This window comes from Talaromyces marneffei, chromosome 2, assembly GCF_009556855.1.
Source record: "Talaromyces marneffei chromosome 2, complete sequence".
In the NCBI taxonomy this organism is placed as follows: Eukaryota; Fungi; Ascomycota; class Eurotiomycetes; order Eurotiales; family Trichocomaceae; genus Talaromyces; species Talaromyces marneffei.
Window position 1 is genome coordinate 1,853,523 of NC_072349.1, and position 16,711 is coordinate 1,870,233.

The 16,711-nt window shown below is 46.1% G+C and overlaps 7 protein-coding genes across 7 annotated transcripts; 3 read left to right on the forward strand and 4 right to left on the reverse strand.

Annotated features, from left to right (window-relative positions):
- Window positions 1-1,200: 1,200 nt before the first annotated feature.
- EYB26_003024 (uncharacterized protein) lies at window positions 1,201-3,226 on the reverse strand (the record flags this gene model as incomplete). Its single annotated transcript, XM_054262328.1, has 2 exons — window positions 1,201-2,999; window positions 3,058-3,226. 2 exons carry the CDS (start codon window positions 3,224-3,226, stop codon window positions 1,201-1,203), a joined length of 1,968 nt encoding a protein of 655 aa, XP_054118303.1.
- Window positions 3,227-4,612: 1,386 nt separating this feature from the next.
- Window positions 4,613-5,692, forward strand: EYB26_003025 (uncharacterized protein; the record flags this gene model as incomplete). The annotated part of the gene is made up of 2 exons (XM_054262329.1): window positions 4,613-5,520; window positions 5,578-5,692. The coding sequence occupies 2 exons, from the start codon at window positions 4,613-4,615 to the stop codon at window positions 5,690-5,692; spliced, it is 1,023 nt and encodes a 340-aa protein (XP_054118304.1).
- A 99-nt stretch (window positions 5,693-5,791) lies between these two features.
- On the reverse strand, window positions 5,792-6,698 carry EYB26_003026 (uncharacterized protein; the record flags this gene model as incomplete). Its single annotated transcript, XM_054262330.1, has 7 exons — window positions 5,792-5,914; window positions 5,967-5,986; window positions 6,055-6,157; window positions 6,216-6,371; window positions 6,420-6,454; window positions 6,541-6,568; window positions 6,657-6,698. The coding sequence occupies 7 exons, from the start codon at window positions 6,696-6,698 to the stop codon at window positions 5,792-5,794; spliced, it is 507 nt and encodes a 168-aa protein (XP_054118305.1).
- Window positions 6,699-6,993: 295 nt separating this feature from the next.
- Window positions 6,994-8,279, reverse strand: EYB26_003027 (uncharacterized protein; the record flags this gene model as incomplete). Its single annotated transcript, XM_054262331.1, has 4 exons — window positions 6,994-7,086; window positions 7,147-7,176; window positions 7,813-7,977; window positions 8,124-8,279. 4 exons carry the CDS (start codon window positions 8,277-8,279, stop codon window positions 6,994-6,996), a joined length of 444 nt encoding a protein of 147 aa, XP_054118306.1.
- A 3,270-nt stretch (window positions 8,280-11,549) lies between these two features.
- Window positions 11,550-12,857, forward strand: EYB26_003028 (uncharacterized protein; the record flags this gene model as incomplete). Its single annotated transcript, XM_054262332.1, has 1 exon — window positions 11,550-12,857. One exon carries the CDS (start codon window positions 11,550-11,552, stop codon window positions 12,855-12,857), a length of 1,308 nt encoding a protein of 435 aa, XP_054118307.1.
- A 1,100-nt stretch (window positions 12,858-13,957) lies between these two features.
- On the forward strand, window positions 13,958-14,790 carry EYB26_003029 (uncharacterized protein; the record flags this gene model as incomplete). The annotated part of the gene is made up of 3 exons (XM_054262333.1): window positions 13,958-14,059; window positions 14,122-14,512; window positions 14,579-14,790. 3 exons carry the CDS (start codon window positions 13,958-13,960, stop codon window positions 14,788-14,790), a joined length of 705 nt encoding a protein of 234 aa, XP_054118308.1.
- A 750-nt stretch (window positions 14,791-15,540) lies between these two features.
- On the reverse strand, window positions 15,541-16,617 carry EYB26_003030 (uncharacterized protein; the record flags this gene model as incomplete). Its single annotated transcript, XM_054262334.1, has 3 exons — window positions 15,541-15,856; window positions 15,914-16,439; window positions 16,512-16,617. The coding sequence occupies 3 exons, from the start codon at window positions 16,615-16,617 to the stop codon at window positions 15,541-15,543; spliced, it is 948 nt and encodes a 315-aa protein (XP_054118309.1).
- Window positions 16,618-16,711: the final 94 nt, after the last annotated feature.

Here is a 16,711-nt window from a genome sequence, read left to right on the forward strand (position 1 = left end):
TTCAATTGTTAATTTGTTTTCTCCGGTCAATCCCCCGTTTCTCAAATATGGAGAGCGCGAGGATTGACAGAATTCATATTAGCAGAATCCGAGTTGCGAGTAATGGGTGTTGCAGACAAAGCCTTATCTAGCCCAGACTGATAACACTGGTATATACTTTCTCAGCTGATTAACGTGTGATCTGCGTGAGGGGCTAGCCCTTTTTCGATGTCCTTCGCTTTTTCTGCACTGTCTTGTTTCTTGTCTTCTTTTCGTCTATTTATTTATTCCCAGCTCTGCGCAGTGTTTTTGATGATCTTCTTACCGCCAACAACATAAGTAAACAGGTGTGGACGATGCTAAAAATGTGTCCGTCCGAACTTGATGATTGGACGAATCGCACGCATACGCATGACGCAAAGCCGAGACAGTGCAGTTAACAGTGTGGCAGTGGCGCTATTCTAGGGCTGTTGTTCTGCAGTAAGACGAACGAGGTGGGGAGGTTTGGTGTCTTGCTGATTTCTTGCAGGATTATTGTTGCTGCAACGATGATGGTGGGGTGTCTCTGAGTTTAGGGAAGATGACGACGGCTTTGCTGAAGCATTGCAGCGGTGCGACACATGCTTAAAACAAGTAATAACGAATGAAGAACCATATCAAAGCTGAATCGACGATCAAACTGAGGTTGTCTCAGAGAGATACAGACAAGAGAGAAAAAAGGTTGCGGATTTCTTGTCCGACCGTTGGACATGACGTCAGCTCCAGACCTGACCTCAGTTCCAAGCTTTGACTGAGTTGCCAAATCCGGTAACTTTGAGTAGCATCCGATTTCTCGATGAACAGTAGACTCTATTTCTTCTCTACTGACAAAAAGACTGCATACAAACTCGATTATAGGTTGTATACGTTAATCGAACAAGCAGTTCCACCTCTGGCGTCCATAGCCAGCGGTGTATGAGGGTAGTGACGGTAGTAGTAGCTATTAGGTACTTATTATAATTGTTATGGAGGGGATAGAAAAGGAAGGATCCGCAATATCAATGTCGGGTATATAGTATGTCTTGAGACGTGTGCAAATAAAAAGCCCACCTCTACCACAGTACAGGAAAACGGCCAGAATTATAAATAGTACCACCAGTATAAACAACATGCCACAAGCCTGAACACCTCCCCCCTCCCAATGCGTATCAAGTATATATCCATGAAAACATATACAACAAACTATAACTTATCTTCAATCTCATCATAGGTGAGAAATCCCACGAACGCCCGCTCAGCAAATGCTTTCCATGTTTTGTTATTTTTATGGTTTTTCTTTTTCTTGGTCGTGCTCTCCTTCTTGCTGCCAGCATTGGACTCTTCAAGGTCTTTGGAGGCGTTGGTATCGTGGGTCTCGTCGATTTCGGTGTGATCGTCTTCTGTCTGTGTGAATGACGAGGATGGTCTATCACCTGTCCCTATACGTGTGGCCAAACTGTACATGCTGCGCACAGTAAGATCGTGTAACTGATAGGTATCATCTTCTTTCGTATGGTATTCCAATTCGTAGTTGACCCGAAGTCCCTTGGACGATTTTCCATCCTTTGATGCACCCGTTGTCTCTGTCTTCTCTTCTTTGGTGATATTGGCGTAGTACTGCGCAATATTTAAAAGAGTCAACGGCTGCCTCGAGTAAGCAGGCCCCGGAGGAGCATTTTTGGACGGCGGCTCCGGTATTGGCGATTTCTTGGACTTCTTTTGAATCTCGATCTCACGGTCTGCCCATTGCCCATCTTTCTTCCCGACCATGTGCCGTACATCGGCCCATGTAGGAACTTTTTCCATTCCGGTAATATCGTATTCAATCACACGTAAACTCGGATAGTAATTAGGTACCACACTTGGAGAAACAAAGGAGAGAGAGAATCGTTCCGCATATTTACCTCCTATTTTCTTGAAGAATTTTTTCTTCTTTTCTCTCTCTTTTTTCTTGTCGCTCTTCTTTCTCTTCTTCTTTGTTGCGTCGACATTGTCGTCCAAGTCTGAAATCGACCAGTCATCTTCAAGAACGGATGCAGGTGGTGCTGGCAAGTCTGCCCACAGATCACGAAGACTGCTCAGGTAGCTGCCCTTGGACTCGATGGTGAAATTCTCATAGTTATTTTCCGTGACAAACGGTGGCATACGCTCCTCACGCAGCAGACTTTCCATGTCAATGTCATCCGAGTCCTGGAACATAAAGTGGTCAATGTTCATATGTCCATAAAAAGTGCTAACCACAACATCGCGATATTGCAGCAACCACAGCGTGTATTTTTGCCAGCAAGTCTCGTCCCAGGCTTGTTTATCTGCTGACCTGGCAGGAGGAACATGGCCAATGAGAATTGCCTTCATGCCTCGTTCGCGAAGAAGCTGGAGTTGTACGCGCAGCCACTCCATTTGGTGATATCCCGGTTCCGACTTTTTGGCACATCCATCGACCGCTTGATTGGAATCAAAGAAATATAACGTGTTAAGACTAAACACAGCAAGCTTGTTTGGAATGACCTCCGTGTAAAAATATCCGCCTTCAACAAATGTATGACGCTGTTCTTCCGGTATAAAGGCTTCCCACAGGTGAGACAGCTTCTCTGTCCAGCGGTTCGGCCCCTTTTCAAAGATGTTGTGGGGCATAATATCATTGTTGCCGATATTTGGAATTATAGGTACAATCAAAGCCTCATCCGGGTGGTCACTTCGATGGCTGAAAACTTCAATGAATTTATTAGCTATGACAGCATTGAGTTCTTCGACTTGGTTTTCCGTCCGTGGGATGCGCTCGTCGTTGTCGTGGCGGGCAGAGTCTCCAGTCCATATGACAAAGTCGACCTTGTCTCGCAAGTTCTTGTTTATCCACTCGAAGGTCTGGTCAACTAGCAGCTCTGGCGAGTCGCATTCGGATCCCGGCGCGCCCAAGTATCCTGCATTACCGTTTCCGTGATGACAAACCTCGTCTTCGTCAGTCGACGAGCCGGGGACGTAGAATCGGTCTAAATGAAGGTCTTTTAATCAATTAGTATATGTCAGAAATGGTTTTTATCTTCTCTTGGAATAACATACCTGTAATATGGAGAAACTTTCCCGTTAGCCTTCGAGAGGCTGTTTCGCCGATGCCGCTTGATTCTGGCCGGTGCAACGGTTGTTGCTCAAAGGCAACAAGTGGTGAAGCTGTTGCCGTTATTGCCGCGGCGACTGCCGCGAGCAGCAGTCGTTGCAAGTTAAGCTGCATCTTTGCAAGTGCAAATTACTGTGGTCAATCGCTGGATCAAAATTTTGTCGCAGCCCGACTCGGCGGGACCATACAATCGGAGAGTTCAACGCATCAAATATTTTGCAACAGGCGGAGATCACTTGAACACCGCACTGAGACCCAAATATTGTGTTTAATTGTCGCGTGTAGTAGAGCCGTAGAGTGAGTCAGGGAATTTCTGAGCCTGGTTGTTGTCTGAAGATTTCAGTGAAGGAAAACAAATCCTTGTAGAGATGGATGATCGACGTCAACATGCAGGATGCGCTTTGTGATTGGCCGGAATTATACAGTACCAGTAAAAAGCCTCAAGACCCGAGAGAAAAGGCGAATATTCCTCTCCTTTCGGCACGACACAACACACGGATATTGTCTCCTTTCAAGCACATTTGGATGAAGAGGATGTTCTGAAATATTTACTACGTACTACGAGTAACCGTTTGATGGTCTCCTCAGAGGCCAGAATGACAGGCTCCATCTTGAGAAGTCGATCACACGATCCCGAATCCTTCTTTGCCACCCACGTGCGCTCAGGACTGGCTGTGAGGTGAGATAGTACGAGTATCTTTGTAGAAAAAGAAATGTTCGCATCGACACCAATCTGTACTACTAGTGACTAGGCAGCTAAATACGAAGACTAAGCTTGAGCATAGGAGGTCAATGTGACTATGTCTGGTGGACAGTTGCCCAACTTGAGTCAAGAAACTGACTGTGACTGCGGATACACATGACTCTAACACTAAAGGAGTAATAACTATCTGGAACAGAGTAACCGACTACGATCCATGTCTCAGTCAGTTCTCATATAGTTAGCGAGAACACTACCATGACTGCAAGTTTCCGCAAGCTATCGCCATCGGAAGAATTCAGGGATGAGTGCAAAAATTGTAAAGCCCTGCAAATACCGTTCGCGTCGCCAGATTTGGGTAACTTCCATCATACAGCGGGTATTTTTGATCCTGTAATTCTCTGTGTTTCACGGGATAACCTTTGAATTTATCCTCGTACATATTATATATTATATTCCGTTAGTTACCAAAGATTTTGCAGCCGTACTTTATTTAACACGGGTACTCTGTTCGTCCGAATATGTTGTACATCGGATGGTGATTGACATCGACTTTTCGATGCAGAATCAGAACCAGGATCTCTATATAAAGAAGGGAATATAAGAACTAGAATTTAGAAATTTAAGAATAATTAATCCTCAATCGTTATCAACGCCAACCACCAGATCACCTACCTGGCTAAGTGCCGTTGTCAGCGTCCAGCTATAAGCTCAGTAATTCAGTCTGACTGGACGGTCGAGTTGTGATTTTTAGTGTAATTCGTTGCCTTACAGAGGTTAACAAAAGATCGATTGACATAATGCTCAAAACAATCCTTCAGCCAATCCATTCGGTGCATCTACCATCCCCAGGCTCCTTCCAAGGCCAAACGGTCCTGGTAACGGGCTCGAATACTGGAATCGGATTGGAAACAACTCGCCATGCGGTCTCTCTTGGAGCATCAAAGATCATCATGGGAGTCCGAACAGTTGAGAAGGGCGAAAAGGCTCGTGAGGACATACTGTCTAAGTTACCCGAAGGCAAATCCGCGAAGACATCCATCGAAGTCTGGCAGCTCGATATGTCAAGCTTTCAAAGTGTGATGACCTTTGTGCAGAGAATGAAGGATTACATAACTCTCCCGGGCAACAGACTTGATACCGCCATCTTGAATGCAGGCCTTGCCTCTGGAGTTTGGCAACTATCCCCGGACGGCTGGGAGATACAAATTCAGGTGAACGGGCTCTCCACAGCTCTGCTCAGTCTCGAATTGCTTCCAATTTTGATTTCCTCCGCTTCCTCTTCACCATCAAGACCGCACCTCGTCATCGTGTCAAGTGATATGCACCAACAAGCCTTACTACCAGAACGTTCCGCCCCGAACATTCTAGATGTCTTAAATGACAAGGAAAACTGGCAGAAGATGCATGCAAAAAGTCCCGTGGAAAGATATGCCGTGAGCAAGATGTTTAATCAGTGGACGAATATTGAGGTAGCAAAATTGGTACCTCTTGACCACGCAGCTCAAGAAAAAGTTATAGTCACCAGTGCGACTCCCGGATTCTGTAAAAGTGAGCTGTTGTCGCGCGAAGAAGGGGCACCGTGGTTGCTGAAAGTCGTGCAAGCAGCTTGTGCGCGGACCGCAGCGGATGGTGCCAAGGCAATTGTCGATGCCGCAGTCAGGCAGGATGGACATGGAAAATGGTTAGAGAACCAGAAGTTGACTGAGTGAGCAGCTGTCTATCCAAGGAGTTAATTCATAACATACTGATCTATCTTCTGCAGCCCAGGTCATATTGTGAGCTCACTGGAGGGACGGAAGATACAGAAAAAAGCGTGGAAAGAAATACTGGATGTGCTAAGGAAAGTCGATCCAGACTTGAGGTTGGATTTTTCTTGATTTGCATGCCATTGCTTTGTCGGTGAAATAATAATGATGTGTCGATGAACCCAGTAGATAGGGCATATAGATATCATATATACTTAATCAATCAACATCCTAGCCTGCAAGAACCTGGCTGACTTTGTATTCAACAATGGTCTTTTCTCCTGTCTTGGTAACGAAGTGGCCCTGGCCAACAAATACCCCGTTTTCGAGGTCTTTATATCTCTCATCTCCAGTCTATGTGATGATAAGTTTGACGTATAAGATAACAGCAGCAGGATGAACGTACCTCAAGGTCAAAATGTGTAACTAGAAAGTCATGACATGAGTTAGTATTTGTGCAAAATCTCCTTCTTCATCTAAACAACATCACGTACAGCTGTCACCAAATGGCGTCTCTGAATCACCAGCTTGACCCGACAGAGCTTTAATAACGCCCTCAGTCAAGTTCACCGTTCCCTGATAGTGAAGGTAGATCAACTGTGTCATTGTCAGCTGGGATGCTCGCACAATTCCTGGCGCATCAAACATGACCTACTGCATCATCATGTGTTTTAAGCACACCGTGCGCATTCAGGCGCATACGTTTTCCATCAGGGTCGTTACGAATATAGTCGTTGCCAGTGCCTTCGAATTTAGCATTCAAGGCTGGGGTAAATCCGGGCTCCGAGATGACGGTTCCGCCAACCATTGGCTACTTCGTGTTAACGTTTGTAGGTTTGAGTTTATAGTCGCGACTTACCACCACAACGAGAGAAGTCTTGCGGTGATGGCTTCCTGTGTGTATGGAATTGCGTCAGAAGATGCATTTTTTCTCTCTATCCCCAACTTGGGATAATGTACATGGGACTATGGTAGCATACCAACAGGGAATGGAGCATCAACCGAGACCTAAGAAGGCAGGTCAGTCTGTTCCTTCACGGCAGGCATGGTGGACTCGAATTTGGGGTATCAATTAACAAAAAGGAAGCTAACTGACCCGCACGGTGAACGCTGGTTTGAGGGTTGGGAAGCCAGCCATAATGATCGCGAGAGGATATGCTGAGATTCAAACTTCAGCTATCTTGAGGCCAATTGCTGACGCTCCTAAGTTTTCAATGAAATTGGGTTGTTCTTTGCAAAGATGTGCTGATGAATTCCGTTGGGGCATATGATGGGAGGAGGGAAAAGCAAAGCAATGAGGGGAAGGAAGGATGTCGGTGGTCCGATTACAAATGAGCCCCGCTCCATGTGGCCCGTAGTCATGACTTCACGGTGACTCGGCCGACTTTTGAGATACAGGACCACTATATAGTATGTCCTACATGGAGATACGATCAGTATGATGAATGAGTGCTCTTCCAAAGGATCGTCTCTGATTTATTGCTATCCAAATCGCCACTGACGAACACGACGAGGACCGCTGCATACTTAGAACACGATCAGCAATTTCAGGATCAACCATGATCATCAAAGACGCCTCAACATACGTCGGCATGACACCAAATACCCCTGTCCTTCTAGTGTTGATTAGCAAAGCGATACTGGGGGCAAAGGTAATGGTGGAAAGTGATATAAACCCGAATCTCGCCTTAGATGACGGGACCAAATAGAGAATGACAACGGCGCCTATAAAGAGCATTCTCACTAACATACCTAGGTACTGCTGATATAAGACACAAAAACCGATATTCTGCAACCGGATGCGTATCTTATAGTCGTTATCCCCTAAAAAACAAGTTCAAGTCAACATTCGGGCCGCAAGAGTAGGAGGTTGAGATGGTGAAGGGCCCTATCTTGTTACAAAATGTACTATAAATCGTGATAATGAGCTAGGTAAAAAACAAAGAACAAAATATTCAAGACTATACGATTATTTAGGCATCCATTCCTTGGTTGTTTGCCCTCAGTAGTGGGCTCGTCTCATTAATGAAAGCTCCATCATCATGAGACATCCGTTCTCGTCGATGCCCGGTTTCGTCTTCAATAATATCGACTCTACCCCCATCCATACCTCTGTAAAAGATAATTCCTAGATGGCTTCTCCTACCTCCTCGTCTACTCCTACTCCTCCTCCTTTCCATACACCACCCAATCATCTTACTCAAAACGTGGAAGATCAATGCCATCAGACCAACCAGCATAAAAGAACTTACAACCGCCACAACAACAGATAAAAAGTTGCGTGTACTGACATTGCATCCCAAACCGCGAGCGCGCAGTTCCCAGCGCTCTTTTGCTCCGAGTGGACAGATGTCGGGGTAGTCGATGGGAGCTAAGAGGGGATATTTGTCGGTTGGATTAGGAACGCAGGTGGATGACTGTATATTCTATCAGTGATAGATGATCATAGAACACCTTCAAGACTAAAAGCCAGTATATATTTCGAAAGAAAACTGAGAACAAGACAGCGTACAAACAAGATAAGTTTAGGGCTGGAAACATGCAAAAAGCGCAGAGAACATACAAAAGGACACCAACTACAATCCAGATCATCTCTCATAGAGATGCAGTCATCACAAGACTGGCGGATCCAGCATCGGAATAGCTTGACGGGGTCGTCATCCTGTCCAAGGCTGGAGATGTTCGGAGATATAGAAGACGGATCTAGAAAGTCGGCCATCGTCATGTGCTTCCTTGCGTTATCTTGCCACGTCTCTCTCTTTTCTTTTTGACGAGTTTTCAAGACTGGAAAGCAACAAGGATGAAACTCAAGAGAGAACTCGAGATGTTGTTAGATGCAGCTTGTGTGGTGACTCTGTACGACGTCGAGGCCTCGAAGGAAGGTGGCAGCCTTACACTAAGCCCAAAGCGGAAACACATATAAACTTCTGTATCACAGGCTGCGAGTGAAGAGATGAATCTCATCGTGCCAGTCACTCAAATATCTCGTACAATCACTAGCATATGCAATAATTCATGCTGTCTTATCCAGGATTGAAATAAGTCAGTCTGATAATCTACATTATACAGATAGATCTCAGCCCTGTCCAAGATCGGATCTGTCGAGGCTGCAAGTCAATAGAAGCAAACTACCGAAATCAGGCAGGAAGCTGTCCAGTAATCAGATCATATTGACGAATCTCATGTCTCCAGGCAATTTATTGACATCTAGATAGAAACTGGTCGCCGTCAAAGAAGTAGCCTTGAAGGCATGCTGATGGGGCTGAACTGGAGGCTGGTTACAAATTTCCAGACCCTGCACATGAATGCATCAACGTAGGGGGCCAAGGTGTAAGCACATTTCGAATTGGACGAAATTGTCTATAGCTGCTACCCGAATAATCTTCCAGCAGGGAAACTGTCAACGCGCGAAACCAGACAGTTTTGTGGTAAGATTGTAAATGGTCAATCGACTAGGTCATCGCATCCAGACGAACATAGATTGTAGTTTCAATGCCCTACGTTTCAGGCACCACGGGTTGTCTGGGTCAGCAACGGGCCGCGCCTTCCTTGGGTGGTCCCTTCCTCCCTTGCTCCATCCAGACGGGGCGACGTACAGAGCAATGGACTTTCTGACTGCTCCAACAACATCTCGTTCTTTTCTCTTTCATTCACTCATTCTGCCTCTGTCCATGTCTCTCTTTCCACTATCTTGCATGTCTAGCTTCAATAACAGTCGGTACCTACATCTCCATTCCAATTTTAGCGGACGACCAACCATAACGGTTTCCCGGCTACTAGTCCTCCTAGCCGTCCCTGGCTTAGCTGATAGCCACAGATACGGACAAACTGGCGGTGGGTATTGGCCATTACGAACTACGCTCGTTATCGTATATTCATACTCCGTACACTGCGTACAGGCCGCCTGGTCACTGCTTACTCCGTACTGTTGTCAATGCCCACCCCTGGCGCGTTTCCGCCGAAAAACTCAACCGACAATACACTCCGTACCAATGCTGAAGTCACGATCTTCAAAATGCTACACTCTGCTTGACAACTGTCGAGTTACAGCCACAAAATTCGGAATGATGGGGTTGCATCGATGACGATGATTTCCTGTTACGAATGCGGAGTCCTGGAGTCCTGGGGTTTGTCAAATGCGCTCGAGAAGCAAGAAACCAAAAGAACAACGGAGGAACAATCACTGTGGGACAGCTCGTTGCCACGCTGGCAAGCGCCAGGCTAAAATTTACCATGGCTGTAATCCAAAAAAAAAACCGACTGTAACGGATTGGTATTGGCGTGTCGCGCTAACTTAAACACTGGCGATATCCGATCTGCGTGGGATTCACCCGTTCTGAATGGACTGTCTGACGACTGCTGATCCACTATCAGCGCGGCTTAATGTCCCCGGTCCAAGGCTAAAGGGTGTCGCGAAGAGCTCTGGCTCTGACACGTAGTTTCTGGATGCATACGGACTGTTGCGTTTGTGCACCACCAACCACCCTCTTGCCCCCCGATTTTTTCTTTGCCAAGGATCGAGCAATTACTTCCACTTTTGCCGTACCAGTGAGAAAGAGCGCGAAAGAATACAAGATTATGACGTGCATCATCGATTACAGCTTGTAGCAGTTGTGTAGATTGACGAAGGGAACCAGTGACTGCTTAGCTTTCAAAGTTCCTTCTCGAATTTTTTTCGCTCTCCCAGCAGCTCGGTATCGATCTCATTGCTGACAGTTGTACCCGCCAACTGTCCTCGACTGGACACCTGGAAACTGGACTAACTATCGACCTTGAAAACCTTTTTTCCGCGGTCAATGGGAACCAATTGACCACCTTGATCGGGTCACCGTGTTGTGCTGTCGCTTTTTGTCTACTTACGTAGGCTGAGTTTGGTGCGGCGGAACTGCACGTTTGTGCCTGATTTATTATTATATTCATAGATCCTGCCACCGCACCATGTCTTCCAGCCTAGCAGAGATATAGCGTTTTCTTGCTTGACAACTCACAATGAATTGCAACTTTCAGAGTTTGTACAGCCACATTTACTCTATTCCCTCACTCTTGCCTGGGGATTTACTGTGCCGAATGCGATCATTTTGATTGGCGCGGAGACCTCTACGGAATCAACATCTAGTATAGAAAATACCGAATGACGCCCCGAAAAACGAAAATCTATTGACTGGATCAACCTGAATCTCTAGGTATGTATCTCATTGGGCACAATTGCCCAAACTAGAAACAATCAGAGCCCAGATCCTGTACAGGAACTTACTTAGCCCTATCATTAGGTTCTTTATGACGGCCGCCTTCCAACTCTGATTGATTTATTAGCGTTGCGCCTGTATATTACTTGCTTCTGCCCACTTCAACCTCATACTGGACATTGGTTTTGCAGTTTTACTCTCAGCTCACTGCGATCACTGTTGAGTAAGCCTTGTACAAAAACTTGCGAATTTGCGTATTGCCGTCAGGTTATTTTGCTCTGATAGCGTCTCCCAGACTGTTTTCGCAACGCATCGACTACTATCTCGAATTTCGCACTAGCACATTCGAATCGGTTTTTTTTACTAAGCCTAACAGCTGCTTTCAAAATTCTCCGGTCATTATTATATCATCCCAAGCTTCCTTATCGCCTATATTGTGGAATTTTTGACGCTGGGAAGGTGTTAATAACGAGTTCGAGGCGTGTCACGCTTCTTCCATCTACTCGCCCCGTTTCGAACACAAAATCACCGTCAAACGCTGTCTATTGTTTGAGAAAATCACCTTTATGAATTACAAAATACTGCTGATCATCGTCTTCAGGGATTTAGGTAAGCGCTCATTTGCCATTTTCGTCCCCTTACTCGTTTCACCAGTTTGGTTCCTGATGGCCGCCGGGCGGCTACTCGGCGGTTACATTTTCACAAAAAATAACCTCCAACACATAAAAGCCCTGTATCGCCCACTGGTTTATTACTTCATTCCTATTTGCTTTCTTTTTGCGCATTTAGTTTTGTTGAAGAAAATGGGGGCGGAAGACGCAAGCCATCCGAGATGGCTATCCGAAGAAATGGACGACGACGTGTCAGACGACATTGACCAGGAAATGGATAGTATCGCTAACATGGAAACCTTCTCCCAGGAATTGGACGTTTTGTTGTTTGCTATTTGGATGGCCTCTCACGAAGTTGACCAGAAGTATCTGGGCCAACTGGCGGCTACTACTCGCCATGAAAATCCTTTTCTTTCGAGCATGCTTTACAAGATCCTTGGTCTATCTGTAATCCTCTCCAAAAAGCTCGTTCGCGCCCGGAAGCTTCGCCGCTTAGATCCGACGCGCGAGACTAAGTCTTTACAGCTCTACTACCATATCGTCTGGTTATCGCGCGAAGGATTGGTGATTGTGGAGCAATACATATTGCCCATGGTACAAGATTATATCCTGCTCAAAGTACTCGCATACAAACTGCGCGCATCATTCTATCACATCTTTGTGCTTTTTCACAACCAGCCCGCCATTCATACTCCGGGGATATCAAGTCTCCCAAGCTCAACCAATCTACCCAATGGTGTCCGTCATACACCATCAGAGGAACAATCGGATCCCAAGCGAGAATCAATATCGCAAACTCCTCCGCCCAGTGAAGGTGGGCCAGTCCGACAACCTTCAGAAAGTAGCGTCAAAAGGGGTCCTCCGGGTCTAAACCCATATCCACCGCCTAAACCGGCGGCATCATTTCTACTACCAGCACTTGACTATACACAAACAGCGACTCCCTGCTTCAGCCATGCAGCTACTCTGGCTGATACATTGCTTCCTGGGTCACATCCTCTGCGCCTATCCGTGAAACTTGAATATGCAGCATATCTCTATGATTGTCTTCATGACGCCGATGCATGCCGTCGGCTAGCCAAACAGACTATCGCAGATGTGTACAATGCGCAGGAAGGGATGGATGACGAAAGTTTTGAGGATGCCGCAGAACTCGTCGCTGTTCTCGGGCGTATGGTTAAGCGCGGTGGTAAGACGAGCAGTGCCGGTGGCAGTAGTGTTGGCCGTGACCGTGATCGCTCCCGTAGCAATGACCGTCAAAGTACCACCAAAGGAACGCCGCCTCGACAAACGCCACACACGCCTGTACGACAGACAATTACAAATCATCAGAAGACGCCTGGCCAGCAGTCGGCTTCCCCTGCTCCAAGTCGGAAAAAATACTCTCCTCCCACGCCTTCGCAAATGAAAGGCATATCTGCATCGAAACAATCCCCCTCGGCGGCATCCGGAGGAAGCACTACGCCTAAAGCCCCTGTCCCAATTATCAATCCCATATAACGATATAGCACGCGATGCTACCTTTATGCTTTACTTTCAATGCATCGGCGGTGGCGCATGGAGTCAGCCTTCTGTCATTTTCCTCGACCTCTTTCAAGCGCATTGTAACTTCACTTTTCTAACGCCTTTTTTTCAATCTCGTGCTCCTTAAGAACCGAAAAGGCATGTTTTACTTGCTCAGGAGTATTTGTATCTTATGTGTTTATGTACTTGCTTCTTCATGGGAGATATTATCTTCTCAATCATACCCTTACTTGTTCGACTATTCAGTTCTATTATGAGATAAGCTCACAATGAGATTTTGTTCAGGCTTTCAATTTAACAAAAAATGAGTGTCTATGATGCCGGGGCATCAATGGGGAATATCGACTATCTTCTTTGTCTTACACGTGTGCCATCCTATCAAACAGAAGGATTACGTGTCCTGAAGGCATCCTCGTGACTTCCGTTCGTCGGCTTCCTTCCTAATTAGGCATCCTCTAACACACAAGACAACTTAGACATCTTTCCCTTCCAGACGAACATGATCATCTTGCCTAGCTTATAGCTCAAGTGGTAGATTGATACATCTATGCCTTCTATGCTCAAAGGAGATTTTCAGTACTACCTATACTCAAGTTCATATTTGATATCCATCTGACGCAACTATACAAGAGGCCGCCATTTGATCGATCATTGATTCCATTGACCGATCTGGCATCAACTTCGAATAGCGACAAATGGACTTCATCTTTTATGATTTCTCAATCAAGACTAAGCTACAGAATCAATATTAGAGTATTGACTACATGGTCCTTCATGCTAGAGGTGAAAGTTTCCTTTAGTGATGATGATTCTCTAGTTATGTACGTGGTATTAACAACCCTAGATATGCCATGACGTATGTGGCAACCGGGGTATCATTAACATCAAAGAATTAGGCACTAAAAAAGGAGTTGTTGCCTATGAGAAATGCAACTCCTGCAGATCGGAAGACATTGCTCCTGTTCCGCGACTGTACTGGCATGTATATAAAGCTCCATAATATTCTTCCCCACTTGAACATTCTTACCTGGAAATATATTCCTTGTATATATACTCTCCAGATTAGATCTCACGATATGGAAGATCTCACTCTTGACGGGAAAGTAGCTATAATAACTGGCTCATCCCGTGGCATAGGCGAAGGGCTTGCAGTTGAATTTGCTAGACGAGGAGCAAAGGTATCGTCGGACCCCATGTTGCAAGACCAGGTCATGTTAATATTTGAACCAATACTATCCAGGTGGTAGTTACATATACCAGCGAGTCCAGTTCAGCCAAAGCTGACAATATCCTATCCCGCCTGGCAGACTACAAATATGGACGCTCTGCTATCACAGTCCAAGCCGACCTACGCACGATGGATGGACCGTCACAGGTGATTGCCGCGACGATAAAGGCCTTCCCTGATGAGGGCATCAGTATCCTCGTCAATAACGCCGGTTGCGAGGTGCAGAAGCGCTTGTCTGAAGCCACTGTGGAGGACTTGGCGTATGTCCACGACCTAAACGTGCGAGGTACCATGTTGATGACGCAAGCTGTCCTGCCCCATCTGCGACGACCAGGCCGCATCATCAATATCGGCAGTGTCGGTGCACGAGCGGGGTTTCCTGGTTATTCTCTTTATGCCTCCAGTAAGGCAGCCATAGAAGGCTTCACGCGGTGTTGGGCGGCTGAACTGGGTGTTGACGGGCATACAGTCAATTGCGTCAATCCCGGTCCGGTAGATACGGACATGATCTATCAAATCAACCCGGCAATTGTCGAAGCACAAAAGAAATCCACCCCGGTTGAACAAAGGCTTGCCACGGTGGATGATATCGCGCAGATATGTGCCTTCTTGGCGGAAGAGCGGAGCAGATGGGTTACTGGACAAACGATATCGGCGAGTGGAGGCTGGACAATGTACTGAGGTCGGCAGTTGGCTCTTTTATTTACCCAACCCCCTCATAGTGAGTCTTTTAGCAAGTTCATCGATTATTGCCTCCTATCTCCACCTTGAAATGAAGCTATTTTGAGTCACCGATTGTTTCTCTTTGCTTGTCACAACGCCGCTCCAAACCGAGGCATGGCTTTGATGTTGCCGCAGTGAGAGGAGATACAGCATGACGTAGGTGACTACTTTGACTCTGGTCTTAGCCTCCTCTACTTATGAAGTTGTATTTCAATGCTCTGGAGATTTGAAAGAAGCAGGCATGGCGTTAACATTTGAAAACGATCCTTTCGAAAAGCATTTTCGCATTACTTCAAGATTATATATTTTGACTCTAAAAGTTGAATACGGAATAACGTAGAGTTAGATGATGGATAGGAAATATGTGAATACTAAAACAAGTATGAATTTGTAAAACCAGAATGTTGACATGAATATAGGGTTTGACTGAGCACGTGAGTGGCTATCAAAAAGGTTCGCTGGTAAATTAATCTTACAACAGTTCTAAAAAATTGCAATTTCTACATGACTAGCGACTTTTTGGTCAAATAATTCATTGATACTTGATGACTATCTCATTCCCACCTTCAAAGCCAAAATTGATAAAAACTCCTTGTATGCCCCAGGATCTTTGATCCAAAATTGTAACCGAATTATCTTTTTCTTACTTTTAGTGAGGTTTGTGTATTGTATAAGCCTCCCCAGATATGAAAAACCGTCTGCTCACAGTTAAGCAACGCGGCTGGCCTTTCCAGTCTGGATACGCTCTCCGGTCCATTTATCATCGCTGCGCAACACCGGCCAACTCTGGCCGTCCTTCTTCGCTAATTTGAAATCCATCTTAGTGCCAAAGATGCTATATGACGATGCCTCTGGATCGATAGGACCGAAAAGATTGAATGTTTTTATAAACCGTTTGTTGTCGGTTGTTGGAAGGTCGAACTCGACTGTGTTTTCTGTGAATGTGACTTTTGCTTTTTCCTTATCGATCTTTTTCAGGTATAGTGATGCATTGATGGTAGTAGCGGTCTGATAGAAATCGGTTCTATGTGAACCTTGTCAGTTTGAAGTTCAGGAGGCATACACAGGAGAAATAACGTACCGGACATCCTCCACCTTCTCCTCTCCCGCAGGCTTTCCCTTGCCAACAAACAGATGTCTCTTCTTCTCTTTGCAACCAGGAATCTTCATAAACTCGTCAAATTCTAGGACTCTCCTCTTACAGCAAGACCATCCTTTGCTACCCTCATGGAAAATTGGCTGTCCCGGGTGGTGCTCACACGTTTCACTATCCCGCGAAGCATCGGGGTTATAAGTGGCATTGCAACCCTTACGTCGGCAGGTGGCATTCGAAGGAATCGAGAGTGACGGATCATCAGAATCTGGCTCCGGTGCAGGCGCGGATGCTGTGTTGGGTGTCGGTGTAGGAAGAGCGGCTGCAGCGGCAGAGATCGGCGTCGTCACACGAGCTGCATCCTCAGTGACAAGATTCGCTAATGCGGCGCCATCAATTTCTTTGGGTGCTTCTTTCGGAGTATCGTCGACTGTGGAGTGTTTGCCGGTTGTGCAAGGTGGGATGGTCAAGAACTCGTCAAAGGTGAGAACGCGGGGTTTGCAGCATTTCCAGCCTTTGTAGTGATCGATTGACGTTAGCGCCTGTAATCCATTTTCTATTCAGCAGAACTTGGGATTGACTGCACCTTTTTGGCCCTCGTGGAAGACTGGTGGCCCTGGATGATAGATACAATCCTCCTCCAGGTCAGTAAAGACCTTACCGCAGCCTTTGTGAACACACTTGGTCGCCATCGGGAAGACCAACACTATGGACTATGGTGAAAAAAAGGACAGATCAAAATAGGTCGCAGGTTGTTATACGGGCAGAGAACGGATGTCAAGATGG